Raw genomic sequence first — 16,136 nt, forward strand, 5'->3', positions numbered from 1 at the left:
AGTCTTATTGTTAAATATAGTGTCACATTTGAATGCTGAATTGAAGATGATTCTTAAAATATCTGCAATATTAATAAGTTTTTTAAGAGAATATATATAGACATAGCTTTAAAGACAAGAGAGATGTTTTTTCAGGGAATAAGATTAAGCAGGTAAATGCGTCAGTATATTTACACATTTGTGTCAGCAGTTTAGTATGCAATTACAATCAGTGCTTGAGCAATCAAATGTGAAATTGTTTAATCAAATCGTATAACAACATGATGGAAAAGTCTAGTAGGGTGTTATTCATGTAAATTGGTAGGACTTGTAAAGGAAAGGTATATAAAGCAATGTCTTCCTTGTATTTGCTATTAAGCATGTACCATTAGGAGATATTGAGTGCTTGCAATGTTGGCATTTAAATGAAATTTTTGTACATTATCTAACATTTCAATTATGCTCGTTGTTTCATTCAAATTATTAATCATTTTTCATCTTTGTTATTCAATAGCTAAATGTTCATAACATTCTTTTATATAGATTTGTAAGCGTTCGAATGCTTCTTGTTAAAAAAATTGTTTCAGTATATCTTTTAAATTGTACAGTACATATTCTGTTCATGTAATTAGTATTTTCTCACGTTTTAAAGATAATTTTGGGGCAAATGTATAATGGTGTGATATAGATTACTAGAACCAATGAAAGATAAAAAATCTATATGCTTTCTAGGCATTCAAGAATGTATGTACATTACATGTATAAAGATATTGGGTTGGCAACTAAGTGATAGCAAATTTTGTTATTACCACCTAATGATAAAATGCGCAATCACTTAGTTGCTAACCCAATACACTACTAATTTTTTATACACGTATGTTCTTTTGATTTCATTGATGTGTAAACATTATTGCGTACAGATTCCACATAAGGAAAAGATTGAATTTTTATTTCAATAATGTCGTAAATAATGACACTGCAATGTTACCTGGCAAACTTTTATATTATTGTAAAGACAATAATTTCATTCATGGCATCAAATATGTAGCGCGAAACGCATATACAAGAACACTGACTAAATGCAACAACATTTACACTAACTAAACAGTGAAAAAGAGTATTAGGAAAAAAAGAGAAAAATAATTATAAATACTTCATGGCAGACCAACTATTAGGAAACAAAAATTTAGGATCAAGAAGAAAACATAAGAATTCAGAAACATGTTACACATGCAGATTTTACATATCCATGTTCTCCTTATGACCACAAAATTTTAGATTCTTCAGGAGTGTTTCTGTTGAATGTAGTGCATAGCTGAAAATATTTAATTTTTATTGAATCTTCGTGTATATGTATGCTGTGTGTAAATTGAGCATTATGAAATTGCAACATTTGATTTCATGAAAAAGATTTGTATCTTCTATATTAATATTTTTTATGGAATCACCAATATTTCTGCTGTTCAATTCACACACAATGTAGATTTCTATAGCAGTAGGACAAATAGTACAGCGATAACATGTACCTGTCCATATTGACCAGAATGGCTTTGCCTCTATTTACGAATGAGGAATATAAAATTATCTGAAAAAATTACAAGATTATATTTACAACTGTACAAAAAGCAAACATTTGTTGTATGTCTTGTAATCTCTCAGATCTTATATTCTATACAATTTCTATTATTTTCTAATAACAATAATATTACAATTAATCCTGAGAGTGACATGAATAAAATTGCAATCATTTAGTTATTTTATAATTTATTTCTTAATGTAACAAAGGAATGTTCTTGAGCTTGAAAAATTATTTCTATTGTCTTTATTACCCTTTATATATAAATAATGCTGGATTAATTAGGAGAAATTGCAAAATCACTCTTGGGATTCATAGATCATGGATTTTTACAGGTGCTCTCCCACGATATCATTAAGTTATGCTATCAAAATTGATTTGGTTCTTTGTTCAGCTATGTATTATGTTTTCTATTAACAATGAGTGTAAGCATAAAAAAAGAATATTTTAAGAGGCAAGTTGGTGTTGTAAGAATGACGATACGACTTAGGGAGAATGAGACAAAAGAAAAAGAGAGATATATATAAATATAAATATATGAATATATATATTTAATAAAAATGCTCTTCGGAGAAGAAATGTAAGTTCAAAGAAGTATAAGGATTAGCGTGAATAACGATGTCATCGGGATTTCGTTAGTTTGCGCTGTTTCGTGGGAGAAAAGGAATGGGGGAAACTATAAGAATTGTCAATACTGTCAATAGCGCATTATTAACCAAAGCTTTAGCTGCGAATAGAGACGATGATTTAATGAGAATATTCTTGCAAACGAAATCGTAGGAAGAGAATGTGTCGTTGTCGCATAAATGAATTTTTGTAGATTTAAGTAGCATCTCCATGAGGTGCTGTATAAAAAAGCAAAAGAAAAAGAGATAACGATCTCGTTAAATTTCTTTCGTTCGTTTGCAACAGCGTTTTCCAATGCTTCTTACGAAGAAGACTTTTCATAACAATTAGACTGCGGATTTTTATGCAATTATAGGATATTCGATAATGTAAAAATGCTCAGAACACACATAATAAATATCTTTTTAGGTTCCATTTTTTCAGTTGTGACCACAAAAATTTGAATTTGCGTAAACATCCTCAGCCTAATAATGACGTCGTATTCGTGTTTCACGGAACTCCTAAATTTTATATAAAACCTATGATTGGTGTTTTTATTATTTTTTATATTATATAAATAAATTATACATTAAAGGAGTTCCTAAAAAGTTCTAATTGGAAAACACTGATGTCTTCACCCTTTTGATGCAGCAGAAAGTTGCACGATCGGTCTCCATTATCCAAATCAGTGTTGTCCTCGAACAAAGCTTCTTGTATTGTTTTGTCTTTGCTGGAGTATCGCTTGAAAGAAATAAAGAGATTAACGAACAAAAATTGCGCGGGAATATTCAAAGTAGACGTCAGTAGATGGCACTCCAGTAGCATAATAGAGACAAGATGGGGAAAGTCCCTTAATCTGTGAAGCTTAACATTGGACAACATTGATTTCAGTAATTAGCATACGATAATCCTGTAATTAAACGGAAATGGATGACTCGAGACGATTTTTATGTCGAAAAGATCGTATTTAACGCACTACTTTCCCTTGTATCGTTATACAAGATGCTTTCTTGTTAGGTAAACGAAATAACGAATCTTAATTTATTCTTTATATTTATATTCGTAACCTCAACACTAACGGAGATTTGAAAGAAGAAAATTCTTCTAAATAGAGAGAACTCTCATTCGAGATAATACTAAACAATTAAATGTATTATATAGTTACTACAGTTGTATATAATGTGTATAATGAACGATCGTTTGTTTTTCTCTTTTAGTTCATTGAGCTTTCTATCTTTTAGTAATTTTTCTTTCTTCTTTTTCTTCTTCCTGTATTTTTTATACACGTGCAGTATTGCAAAGCTAATTTATGAACATTATGTATTATTTACTCTCGTATCTGTAAACATGACTAGCCGAAACTTCTTGTAAATAGACATTTCTCGTAATAAAACCTACCTGAAGTAATCAGGACCTGATCTTCGAATTCACCTTCGGATCCTTCTTACGAAGTATTTCAATGTGAAAGTATGACAATGATCTTGAATAATGGAAACGAAAACTGACAATAATCAAGTTGATTTATTGCAAAGATACTAGATCATTCGCATAATGCGATTGCAAATAAATCATAATCTCATTTGCATCGTGAGTTCATTATTGTCTAATCTTAAATCTCTGATGGGCGGGCAAATGGGTATAAATCCAAAATTATTGGTTTTGCAGAGAAGCATTTATAATTAGACTGCGAATTTTTATGCATTTATAGAAAATTTGAAAGTGCAAAATTACACAAAATACTCGTAATATGAAAGAATAATAGGTGTTATTGGGACTATAAGCAAAAAAATAGCAATAGAGAATATATTAGAATATCTTGTTTTGCCCAAATTTTGACTTATACTCTTTTATCTATCCATCAGAGAAATATATTTCGGGTTTCTCCAATTTTCTTCTTTTAATTGTAATTAAACTTAACCCGTTAGGTTCTGCGAATAAATAAAAAATAAGAAGCGACTTCCCTCTTTGTTCAAACGAACACTTTTATTGTTGAAAAATAAAATAATCATTTCTGAATCCTAACGAGTTAATTTGCAAGTACATCGACGCTTAAAACATTCAGTCGACATGTATAACGATTTACAATAGTCTGACTAACGACATTAAAATATGAAAAAATTTGTCCTTGTAAAAATTTATATAACAATACAGGGTGACTATACAATTGTCAATATTCAACTCTTTATCGTATCAATTTACTTACATGGTGATCGATGTTTCACTAGAAAATACATTTTATTAAAATATTTAAATTACCAAAGGATATAACAGCTTCCTCCATGAAAAGGCTTTTCAAAAATAATTTTCTCTGATTACCCTGTATTATTAACATAACATTTAAATTTATATATGACACGGATTAAATATGACATACGATATTTTGAAAAAGTATCACTTAATTACGTTTTGTTCTTTTTACCGCTAGTTTACACGATACGACAACTTGTTCGGCAGTATTTGTTTCAATGTTGTACAATACACTTCAACACTAGAACTTCATGTTTGCGCGGGAAATAGTTTACATAAAGCACGAATAGAATAAACATAAACGTAACATGTACATAATAATAATATTTTTTTAAAATCTTGATCGGACATAAATGTTAATAGTAAAAACTAATGAAACAAAATGTGTCCACAGTAATTCATTATGTACATACTATGTCTTTCATTGAAGTATCTGAGTTTTATCTAGACCAATATTACTCTTTATTTATTCTACTTCCACTTTATTTTCAATCTTTCTTCCTCCCTTCTATTGTACTAATAAAATATAATCTCAAAGATAATTGTACTTAATAGATCACTGAAAAATAAACTGACTCTTCATCATCCAAACGAGTATTATTGATTTCTAGATAATAACTACTTAATCCTTTCAAGATATATAATACTTCTTGAAATATTTAAATTAGACTGCGGATATTCATGCAAATTCATATTTTTATGAATATAATTTAGAAAATGGACTATATTTTGGACATTTTGTATCAGTTTGCGTACTATGTTAAAAATAGAAATTTTTCATAAACGCATAAGCATCCACAGTATAATTATTACATTTTTTTTATCAAGTATGCGAAGACAAAAAAAAGAATATTCCAATATATAAATTAAAATGAGCTAATCTCAAAAGGATTAAGAATATCGGCAAACGTGAAATTCCTGTGTTTAAGGCTACGAGATTTGTACACTTTCATTGGCATAAATTACGTTTCAATGTGACCCTGCAACTGACCCACTATCTTCCTTACCCAACCTGCTTGGCTCTGTCCCGCCGACACATCGTCGTTCTCTTCACCACTGTTTGACGAGCAATTGCTTTGCAAACTGTTCTTAGAACAATGATACGTTCCACTTTCAGACACAGGAGCTCTCACCGGAATTTTACAGTCCAATTCTTGCTGTCCCTTTAAGAAAACCGACTTAACCTTCAAATAATCGGGTTTCTGAGCCACGTTAGGTTTGCATTTCGTCGTCGCAACGTTGTGTCCTGAGGGATTTACCGCTGTGATAGACTCTGTTTTCTTCTTCGCTGGTACCGGTGGCGCCACTTTGCTCTTAAATGGCGGGCAATCTTCGGGAGGCTGACTCGATTGTGGCCTGGCCACCAGAACCTCTTCGATATCGCTAAATATTGCACTATCCCGGAACGCGTCGTCAACATCCGCATCTACGTAGTTCTCAATCGTCTCGAATGATCTTTCATAGAAACTATCCGTTTCACTTTCTCGGTTCTCTATACTTTCTTCATCATCTTTCTTCTCTTCCTTGGTCTGTGACTGATTATTTGCCTGCTGAAATCGTTTGCTTTCGAAAAATAGTACACTTGGATCCGCATAGTCAGACTGAGCGATCCGAGCACCTAAACTTGAGCTTCCCTGTTTGTAATAAACCGAAGGGATTCTCAGATCCGAAACCCCCCTCGCTGTGCATCCTACGAGCTCTTCCACATCCGAAGAGGATTCCCTCGAATGCTTCATTTTGCTCTTCTTCTTTAACTTACCTGTACTCAAAGAACGGAAGTACTTGGTCCTCTCCAATTCTTCGCTACACTCTAGAGTCTCTGTGCTCATGGTGTTCCTCAGACCTTGAAGACGATTGCCAGCTTTAGAAAGGACGTTCTTGAATATGGTGCTCCCACTTGTGTTTGCCCTATAGATTTTATGATCAGGATGTATGTTCGTGGTGGTGGATGATATATGAATCTCTGAATAAGCGTCTGTCAATGTATCGTCCAATGAACAAAAGAATGTTGATGTGGATGTTGAAACGGAAGTCGGAAATTTGGCAATTCTTCCTTCTGGCTGACATGTAGAGGCGTACCTTTCCATGTCCTCCAAGTTAATCTCTGCTGGCTTGTCTGAAGCTATGGTAAATGGTCTCTCGCTCATAGGTTTGCCATCCCTCTGCAAGAACCGTGACTTTGTTACGTTCTGATTAGAATTAGGGTGAATTTGGAAGCTACGTGGAAGAGAACCACACTTTTGGGGCGATGTTGGCAATCCTTCGCATAGTTTGGTTAACCAGACTGCCGGACGAGTCGGACTGTCATTTCCATCCAAGCTTTTCTCTTCTTGCAGACCTTCCCACACGTGTTGTAGGTTATCATAGTTTCCAAAACCTTTGTTAGACTCGGTAACCTCTTGGTTAACTTCAGTTGTACATTCGCCATTTTCAGTCGTTCCTTTGTCGCTTTCTACAATTTGAATTTCATTTTCCTTCGCAGCTTGTGGTTGAGTTGCTTCTTCGTTTCTCGATGCTGAATTTTCTCTTATCCTAAGCGCAGTCTTGATAACCTTACTCTCTGTCACAATACTCTGTTTCTTGAACGCTTCAAACAACGCTTTCTTCTCTTGTACAAGGTTAATCTTGTTTTTCGAATTACTGTCCACCGATTTATTATTTTCAGTTTTGTTTAAATTATCATACAGCAATTGTAGCGTAGGTTGATGGTCACGGGGAGAAGATAACGAGTTCCAAGTATTATTCGTTTTAACGAACCGCTCTCGATGACCTGACCTAATACGCGATATCCTGTTGTTAACCGAATTGTCTGCAATATAGTTCGTATTTTCTGAGTCACTGTCATCAGACGTGTCAGCAGATATACGTTTATTGAAACGTTGCTGCTGTCTGACGTTGATTATGCTGTTCGTCCGCTGCTTCTCTAGGAGCTTCTGGAATTCCTGGTTTTGCATGAGAATATGACCAACTATTTCTTCGACTGTTTGCGCTTGAGTCTGCTGTTCATTGTTCTCTTTGGTTTCAGGTGGTGGAGAGTTCGTATGCTTGTCGTTCTCGATAATCGCGCACTCGGTCTCAACGGTGGCAGACCCCGTATCACCCGTATCTTCTTTTTGTTCTTCGTCAGACTGGTTAAGGCACACATAAGATTGAAAACCTGGCTCTGATTTCCTCCTCCAACCGGTAAAGCGATCCTAAACGCAATAGTAAATATTTTTCACGTGCCATATAATCAGTCATAATTTGATACAAAAGCACAATGATGATTTTTTAAAGTTCTGAATATAACCCCTAAATTAAAGAAAATTATTTATATTTTTAAGTACCTTAACTTTTGATCCGCGTCCGTCTGAAGTTTTAAATCCTTGTTCACTAGAATCCTCGTTTTGATTTTTCCGTGGCGATGCTGGAGAATCCTATTAGAATATTAGAAAACTAATTAAGTTAAGTATAATTGGAAGAGATAAAGTTGGAGAATATTGTACAGAGAACATCTGAAGCCGTATGTACCTCAGTTGTAGTCTCAGACCTTCTGCCACCTTTCTTGAATTTCTGTCTAAGTCCTGTCTCAGATCTCCGTCTTTCTTTCTCCTGTTTTCGTTTCTCTAGATACTCTGGAGGTGCAGAATGCTGCTTCTTCGCCGATCCTCTATCTGCCAAAGCGTCGTCTGCATAACAGTTTTATTATTGTTATACAATTATCGTTCAGTTCAGTATGAGAAAAGTATTCGCAATTTAATGTATAGTCCTACCCTCTGGTTGCATCTGGCCAAGTTGCAAAACCAATTGTCTCGCATGCGAAGGTATAACCGCGTTATAATTCTCCAAAATTACCCTTTTTATCTGTAAAGTCCATTCTCTTTTCTGTTCCAAGTTTCGTGCCTAATTATAATAAATATTATATATGAAATATACCAGTGTAATATTAAATTAATATTGAATTTAATGTAAAGATTATAGTTATCAATATACAAATGGTTATATTACCTGAAGAGTATACTGTAATCTGGGATTATCGAAAGGAATCACGTGGAAACTAAGTGGTTCGCCTGGTATACTCTCAATGAGCATTAAATTCGAACACTGCCAATACAAAATAGTAAGGCATTAGTAAATAAGTTTCATTGTACAGAAAGGGAAATAGCAGAATAGATACCATAATGTGAGCTTTGTAGACTAGAAGCCCATCCTCCTTTTTCTTAGTGAGTAAAAGCATGCGGTCAAATAAGAAAGCATGCCTAGGAGCTTTGGCCCTCCACATTCTGAATCTTCCTTCTGCTACCAGTTCCCCACTAGTCGTTAAATCTGGACCAGGCCAGCCGTATAAAAGGGACTGGATCTCTTGAACACGCACTGCGTGCTCGTGCCTTCGTTTCATTGCATTTATGTGCTTTGCAATGTCAGTCATAGCAGCCAATGCCGCCTCGATTGCCTTGCTACCTTCAGTCTCATTTTCTCTTACCTCGCAGTCTGCTGCATACTCTTTTGACAAATTCTGTAAATAATAGATCATAAGACTATTGTTTTTCTTTTATATAGTGATAAAATTGAAGATACAATTTACCTCCAGAAGTAAGTGGTACTTGAGGATCCTTTGAACAGGTTTCAAAAGAAAGGATCCAAGAGGTAATGCATGACCTAGGGCTGCTTGTCTTTCTCGGAACGCGTGTGCAGTCTTTTCTTGACTCATGAGGTCGGTCAGAACGGAAACTGTGCTAAAATGAACTGTATTAATACCAAACTACAATTAAGAGATATAAGAATATAGCAAGTATCAAGTAGCATTTATTTCCACCAGATTATCTTGCTATATCTCTTACCTTGGATAATTGGTACAATATTCTGTATACACTTTAAATCCTGACTTGTGCTTTATGAATGTGTTTGCCACACAGACTGGATCCAGACCACATTCCTCTATCTCTTTCAGGAACTCTCTGAAATCAAATTATGTTATAGATAATTCCAATCTTTTTATGATATACATAAGAAATTACTTTACCTGTTGAACTCGAAGATATCCTCAATATTACTAAATAAGTTACTCAGCTGCATTTGATCCACAAACGATGCCGAATCGTTTCTCCAAAATATAAGGTAACCCTTAAAATAACAAAAAATAACGAAATAAGTTTCATAATTTGATAGATGATATCGATGAGAGATAATACAGCTGCATCTAAATATTTACCTGAATGACCTGTCGCAGATGTTCCACGTATATCGCCTCGGTGTCGACTATCTCAAGAAGTACCCTTTCCATAGGATTCCGATGGGGGTCGCAATAACGCGGCCTGTGGCACAGGGGATTGAAAGGATCCTCCTCTCCGCTATTTCTTCTTTGATCACTTCCATCATCTCCTATTCGACAGTTGGCCTCCGAAACTGTCACCACTCCACTATCCCCAGAGCCTGTTCCCAAGATTTTATCATTCATTAAATAGATTTATTGAAACTCCTAACAAATTCTATATAGATTGCAGTTTAATTGAATCGTCTTACACACTAACAGATCTATAAAGATTGCTATCTATCTAAAGGATCCTAAATTCTCCAGATTAATTTTGATCTAAATAACCAAGAAACTACTTCATCAGACTTCATTAAGTTCTCTATCAAGATCAAAGCTAATGCAAGTGCTTATCCTCGCTACGACAGAAACATTCCTTTCTTCCAAACTGGTTCTAAGTGTCAAACGACTTCCATTAAAACGAAAGTGAAAAAACCGTGTGCTCGAAAGAACATTTTTTAACGCGTAACATGTTATCAGATGGTTGTTTGATCGTCGAAACGCACACGCTTCCTTGCGATTCCAGGCCGTGGCAACGGTTTCCCTTAACGATGACCACGGAATGCCGAGAGAGAAGTTTATTGCCACTGCCGCTATCATTACTGTCATTGCCGTTGATTACGCTACAGCCGTGGAGAAAGTCGAAGGCCTTGAAATCTCTTTCGACCAATACATCTAGAAACGGATTTCTAAGGTATTTTTCAAACTTTTTAAACCTCGACGCTATACGTTAATTTATTATCGTGCGTTGTACAACTTTACAAAGCCATTCTCTTCTAATAAATCAAGGCGCAAAGAAAGGAGTGTCGAAAGAAAATCTAAAATGATCTATAGAGATACATCGATTGACGCGCTGTTGCTTGATGATGATAATTTTGTTTGGCTTTTGGTATCTTTCTCAGGAAGAATTACAGCAATACTGTTGACATTGTATACTTGGAGGAAAGGTGTAAGAAGGAGGTAAAAAGAAGGTATATGATCTAGGATTATATTGGAAATTATTTTATGATGGAAAAGGTGTCATCGGTGAAGATAAGAATATCCCTGACTGACGAGGAACATTAAATGTTATCAACTGGTTTTAGTGCTTCAAATAATCTCAAATTGGTTGTCTGGTACAAGAATTATGACTGTCCTTCTAATCATCAACTGTTGTTTTTAGGTCTAAACGTAAAGGAAATACTTCTTCTATCTCCTCAAAGAAACTCGCTAGAACTCTCCAAACGGATCATTCAACACCAGCAATCCTTTTCAAACCTTCTTCTACTTTCACCAACTTCGCGAAAGCCCTCTGAACCCTCACCTTGAGAACTGGCGCAAGTGTCTGCCAGCGATTCGACTGACGCCAAATAAGGATTGATGGTGCACTGGTTGCCCTGGTTACTGCACCCACTGGAGGAGGTACTCGAGCTTCCAGAGGACGCAACGGAGCTTCCAGAAAGCGGTCTTGCAGCGTTTCTGCATCGTCTGTTGTACCTAAGTGGCGTGAGACCGTTGCTTTCGCGTCTATATGATTTCTTCTCTATCGTACACTCGCTTCTATTCTCTTGTTGGCTGTTCTCCAGGGTTTGTAACGCGTCGTTCTCTTTCTCAGGCGTAACGTCATCAGCGACTATGTCCACCACGGTGTTCTCTGACGTTGGATGCTCGGCCATAGCGTCATCCGGTTGGGGTTTGGATAATTCAGGATGGAACTGGCCGAATATGGAGCCTCGATGGGATACCAGGCTCAAACGTTTCTGTAGTGCCGCTGGTATGTTGCAGGCAGGCGGAAGTACCACGTGGTCGGTGTAGCCATTGCCCCGGCGAGCTAACTCGTCAAACATCCCCAACAGCTGGGGCACCAGATCCGTACTTGTTCCTGGAACATGAAGAGATGTAAGTTAGGCAAGCTGATCATCGTAGAAATCGTGGAATATTTCTTATATGTGATATATGATACGAATGTAATTTTAGGTAACTTGTGGAATTGAGTAAGCAGAAAGTCGAAAGTAGGTAACAGTTCTGTAAGATTCTGTCCGAGATTGGAAGATTACTTAATTCTCCGAAGCAGCGATTCTCAATCATCGTGTTCGCGTATCTTCGATGGTATGGCATTTTTTAATCTTTTCATTCGACGATCCATTCGCTCTTTAATTTTCGTCTCAATGGTGCACGATTACGCGAAGATTACAAATTTCTGCTCAAAGGATAAAAGCAAACACTCGGTAGGTAAATTGATCGACTCTGTTTTACGAGAATTTGAAGTTTAGTTATTAATTGTTTAATTTTGCCATCAGAATGCGTTATTTATTACTTAATTCTTCATAAATTGTGCAATTAAACTTGGCGGAATTGATCAACTTAGCTTCTGCGTGACTCCAATGTTTATTCGTAGAAATATGTGTATTTAATTTTCTAGGGTTCCCTAGATGAATAGGATGCCCTAGAGTTTCATTAAAATCAGTACTCGCTAAGATTACAGAGAGTGTAACACCGCAAGAGGATCGAAAAGAAACATCGAACGCTCTTTCCTTAAAAAATCTTTGCCAATACAATTTTTGATTTTCCTATTAATATTTCATCAATTTTTGTTCTTACACTCGCATAAAATTTAAATTGAAGAATTACACCTAATTTCGACATACATTCCCGCCCAAAATATAGAGAGAGTTTCAGAAGATACTTCGATGTTTATCGATATTGCCAAATATTATTACCAACTAAATATTGTTATTATCATTTCAAAATATGATTTACCCTAGAAAATCCCTAGATATACTATCCTAACCTCCACCTAAGGCATCGAAATCTTGTTACCAATATCTGCACTCGATCATTCAGGTTAGAAAACAGTTTCGTTTCGGCTATCTTCCACTTGAGGCGCGATAAGATCGGAAGAAAGCTAGAGAATCGACTTTAGCTAGGCGCTTTATCGCATCCAGACGGTCCGATTTCGCACGTGTAACGGGGAATTTCGTTTATTGCGAATATGGTGTGTCTGGCAAGGCAGAAAGATCGTGCTTTTACTTCGAGCGAAGCATAACAATATCGCATAAACAAACGTGCAGCCCTGATGGTTTCCAATTCCCCACGAGTCTGACGTGAATCAACGTGGTCCGATGAACTTGTATCGCGCGCGGTTTTTGCATTTCGCGCGCGCTGAAATTCTATAGGGTGATCCAAGGAGAAAGTTCTTAGGCGAAAGTCGCAGCCGATTTTTTAAGTTTTCTTTAACAGTAATATCGGATCTTTCCTTCTTCTTCCGCGCAAAAAACTGAGTTACAATTTAAAAAAATTCTGTTTCTTTTTTTTAAATTATTATTATTTAACAGAGATTCGAGATTTTTTCATCGATCGCTGGTTTAACGAATTGAAAACAATCTCGGATTCTTTTTCCTCTTTCATACAGGAAACTGAGGCAAATTAAAAAGATAATTGCGCGCACACGAGTGTATCTAATGTTTATTTTTATCTATTTTTTATTTAATTAAGATTTGAGATTGTTTCATTGATTGCTAGCTTAATAAATTGAGGAAAATGTTTACATCACTGAATATATTTTTTACAATTTAGAGATTATTAATCTCTTTCCTGTTTTTCTTCTTTTTTAAATTTCATAATTAGTAAACATCGTTCTTATACTTCTTTTATGGTTTCTTCATCGAAGCACTATTTCGACAAATTTCTTCTTTTTCTATAATTCACTAAATAGTTTTTTTCCTGCGATTCGTCGTTTAACGAACGTTTCTTTACGACACGATGATTGGCAAACATCTCTTGTAACGTAACAATTAATGTGCTTCTTTTTATGCCACCGCTATTAGCGAATATTTTTATTTTAATTAGCTTAGCTCAGCTTTCTCAGCTTGGGGATAATTAACTCAGTTTCCACGTTTATGTAGGAAAAAGTTGCAACGGTAATGATCCGAGCAAGATATACGGAGCCCTCGGTGCAAGAGCCGGTGCAGAGGAAGTTATTCTTTCAGAATTTGCAGCTGTGTCGAGCATAAATGCAAACACGGCTCGTAAAGAACGTGCAAAGAAAGCAAACCGTATTTTTCCACCGTGGGATTTATCGATGGGCCAATTTGCTTGCCGGACATTTGCGTCCAAACAAGAAAGTAAAACATTTGTTGCAAATATTCCCAACTTACCTTTTCTCTCGTAAAATCTTTCGCTAACTTATTGCAGCGGGACATTCCTTTTCCTCGATTATAACTTTAATAAAAATTCTCAATTATTTTCTATTCGTACAATATTCCAGCCTGAAGATATTTCACCACCGATCATCGATATTTTTATTCAATGTTCTCTATAAGACATAAAATTCCTAAAATATCTAAGAACTTTTAAATTATTGTCAGATACATTTACTTCGTCTTCATGAAAACTCGAAATCCTTTCATCTCTACGCTTTCTTCGAACGGAAGTTTGAGATTTCGAATTTCTTCAAACTTTGCTCGCCGATCTAATTACTCCGTCCTGAAGATATCGCTCGATCTCAATTATTAATATTTCCAATATTCCCTATAACACTGATAATTACCAAAATTCCCATGCCATAATGCAAAACGTTTAAGATATCTCATCCTCAGAGACGTTTAGTCGATCTTTAAAAATTTCTTCGCTGATGTAAATATTCCACCGTGAAGATACTTGTCGATCAATTTATTGATACTTCTAACGACACTAACAATTGCCAATATCAGCAAAAGTCCCTAAACTATAATCCAAGACACTCGTATAGCAATCTCGAATATACATAGTCGATGCTTGAATCTGAAATACTCGACCCTAAAAATATACCTATCTCGATCAGTTGATCTTATTAACGCTTGCAGTGTTTTCTCACTGCGCTAACAAATGCCAAAATCCTGGAAATCCCCAGTATCGTATCTTCAAAGTGATTTAGTCGATCTTGAAACATTGTATTTTTTAATATTTCATATGGAACACGTTCCATTTTTAAACTACGTCTCGACCAATTGCTTTAACGCTTGCCCTACGACCTTATTAATTTCCAGGATTCCCCGAATTCGCAAAAGTTACTCAATTACGATCCAAAACCATCGGAATATGTTAGAATGTTTCATTCGCAAAGACATTTGTCCGATTCTCAAACTTTCTTCGCTAATCTAAATATTCCATCCTGAGAACGCTGGTCGATAAATCCTGAAATCTCGACACAATCAGTTCATCCATCTCCAGCAGCGTATCGAGGTCCAGAGCAAGAGGAGCAAGAGGAAGAGATGAGGAGATGAGGAAGAGGGGGAGGAACAAACAAAAAATAACTAAACAGAGAATCTAGTAACGTGGAGAGGCAGATCAGGCCGACACGGTATCTCCCTCGCTCCGCTTCTTTCCGCTTTGCTCCGCTTCGCTCGTTGCTGGCCATATGCGTTGCCTGCGCCGATCGCGATGTTGCACTTGGCTGGAACTCGGCTAATAATAGAACGGGACCAACTTTCGTCTCGGCCTCGCGTGCACCAGCTTCCTCGCGGCTGTCACGCTCGAGACCGATGACACGCTTCGCCGTCTCACCTCGCACCCGAATTAACGCTTCTATTATTCGTTACTGCAGCGTTATAGTTGTACAATTACTGGCATTAACATACGGACGACTTAGAGCCGAGTAACTCTTTCAAAATCGAGCCGAACGACTCGAGTGCTTTCGACAAGTCGGAGGAATTAGTCGTCCCAAATGACGTACAAAAAGAGAGTTGCGAAAAAGTCGCAAATTGGTCGGATTGGCAAAGACAAAGGTGAAGGTTAGGCTCTTGCAAAGGTTGCTTTTTAAGATTGGACATTTCTGAAGGTCTATTACACGTATTTCGCAAATTTATACGACCACGAAGATCTTATTTTAATCCTTCTAGAGGATTTAGTAACGCGGGTCTGTCGATGACCACCGTGGACAGTCGTTTCTTTTGTTCGTTCAACTTCATGTAAATTCTTGCGTTAACGAAAATTGAGAAACTGATTAATTGGACGATACAAGGAGTTGCGTGAAATTAGACGAACGAAAGAAATATTGTAAGAAGGAAGGTGCAATTTCAGATTAAATTTTGAAACCGGTCGTTTCACCAGGCCTGGTAAGCCTAGCGTTAAAGAGTTTAGCTTCTCTCTGTAGTTGGCATTCTTTCAGGATTAAAATACTGGTTTATCGCGACAGGTGAGTAGAAATTACTGACTTCCGGTGCGAGAAGACAAATGGCGAAGGGTGGATTTGTTGGGATTTAAAGATGCTCCGTGGCGTGACCCCGTTCTCCGATTCGTGAGAAGCGATCCAGCGGGCCGATGAAGTAATCCGAATCGGATGATAGACGCAGCAGAATGTTTCGGATGGACTTTGTGGAATTTTGTCTGGGATCGAGTGCTTTCGAGGTATATATTGGGAATAGAGTGTTGGAACTGATTTTTTCTTAGAAATAGAACCACGTTTGATATACCATATCT

General features: G+C 36.3%; 2 protein-coding genes and 1 long non-coding RNA gene across 8 annotated transcripts in view; 2 read left to right on the plus strand and 1 right to left on the minus strand.

Moving 5' to 3' along the window:
- Positions 1–3,376: 3,376 nt before the first annotated feature.
- LOC117232852 (pleckstrin homology domain-containing family G member 3) overlaps positions 3,377–16,136 on the minus strand; it is a 94,184-nt gene continuing 81,424 nt past the window's right edge. For 2 of the 6 annotated variants that reach the window (XM_033492554.1, XM_033492555.1), the window contains 11 exons: positions 11,002–11,559; positions 9,600–9,820; positions 9,411–9,511; positions 9,229–9,345; positions 8,973–9,123; positions 8,565–8,903; positions 8,396–8,491; positions 8,161–8,290; positions 7,919–8,076; positions 7,735–7,824; positions 3,377–7,602 (listed from right to left, as the gene is read on the minus strand). In XM_033492554.1, coding sequence (XP_033348445.1) covers positions 5,371–7,602; positions 7,735–7,824; positions 7,919–8,076; positions 8,161–8,290; positions 8,396–8,491; positions 8,565–8,903; positions 8,973–9,123; positions 9,229–9,345; positions 9,411–9,511; positions 9,600–9,820; positions 11,002–11,559 — 4,193 coding nt within the window. In that variant the 3' untranslated portion in view covers positions 3,377–5,370. The remainder of the gene's footprint in view (positions 7,603–7,734; positions 7,825–7,918; positions 8,077–8,160; positions 8,291–8,395; positions 8,492–8,564; positions 8,904–8,972; positions 9,124–9,228; positions 9,346–9,410; positions 9,512–9,599; positions 9,821–11,001; positions 11,560–16,136) is intronic. The other 4 variants (XR_004493204.1, XM_033492557.1, XM_033492558.1 and 1 more) reach the window with 4 other exon arrangements.
- LOC117232856 lies at positions 9,816–10,991 on the plus strand. The gene is made up of 2 exons (XM_033492567.1): positions 9,816–10,392; positions 10,488–10,991. The coding sequence occupies exons 1-2, from the start codon at positions 10,169–10,171 to the stop codon at positions 10,660–10,662; spliced, it is 399 nt and encodes a 132-aa protein (XP_033348458.1). The 5' UTR covers positions 9,816–10,168; the 3' UTR covers positions 10,663–10,991.
- LOC117232862 lies at positions 11,487–12,441 on the plus strand. Its single transcript, XR_004493210.1, has 2 exons — positions 11,487–11,576; positions 11,655–12,441. It is a non-coding gene; the product is annotated as an uncharacterized LOC117232862 (long non-coding RNA).

The sequence above is a fragment of the Bombus vosnesenskii genome, unplaced genomic scaffold, assembly GCF_011952255.1.
Source record: "Bombus vosnesenskii isolate JDL3184/JDL3185 unplaced genomic scaffold, Bvos_JDL3184-5_v1.1 scf7180000013293, whole genome shotgun sequence".
Lineage (NCBI taxonomy): Eukaryota > Metazoa > Arthropoda > Insecta > Hymenoptera > Apidae > Bombus > Bombus vosnesenskii.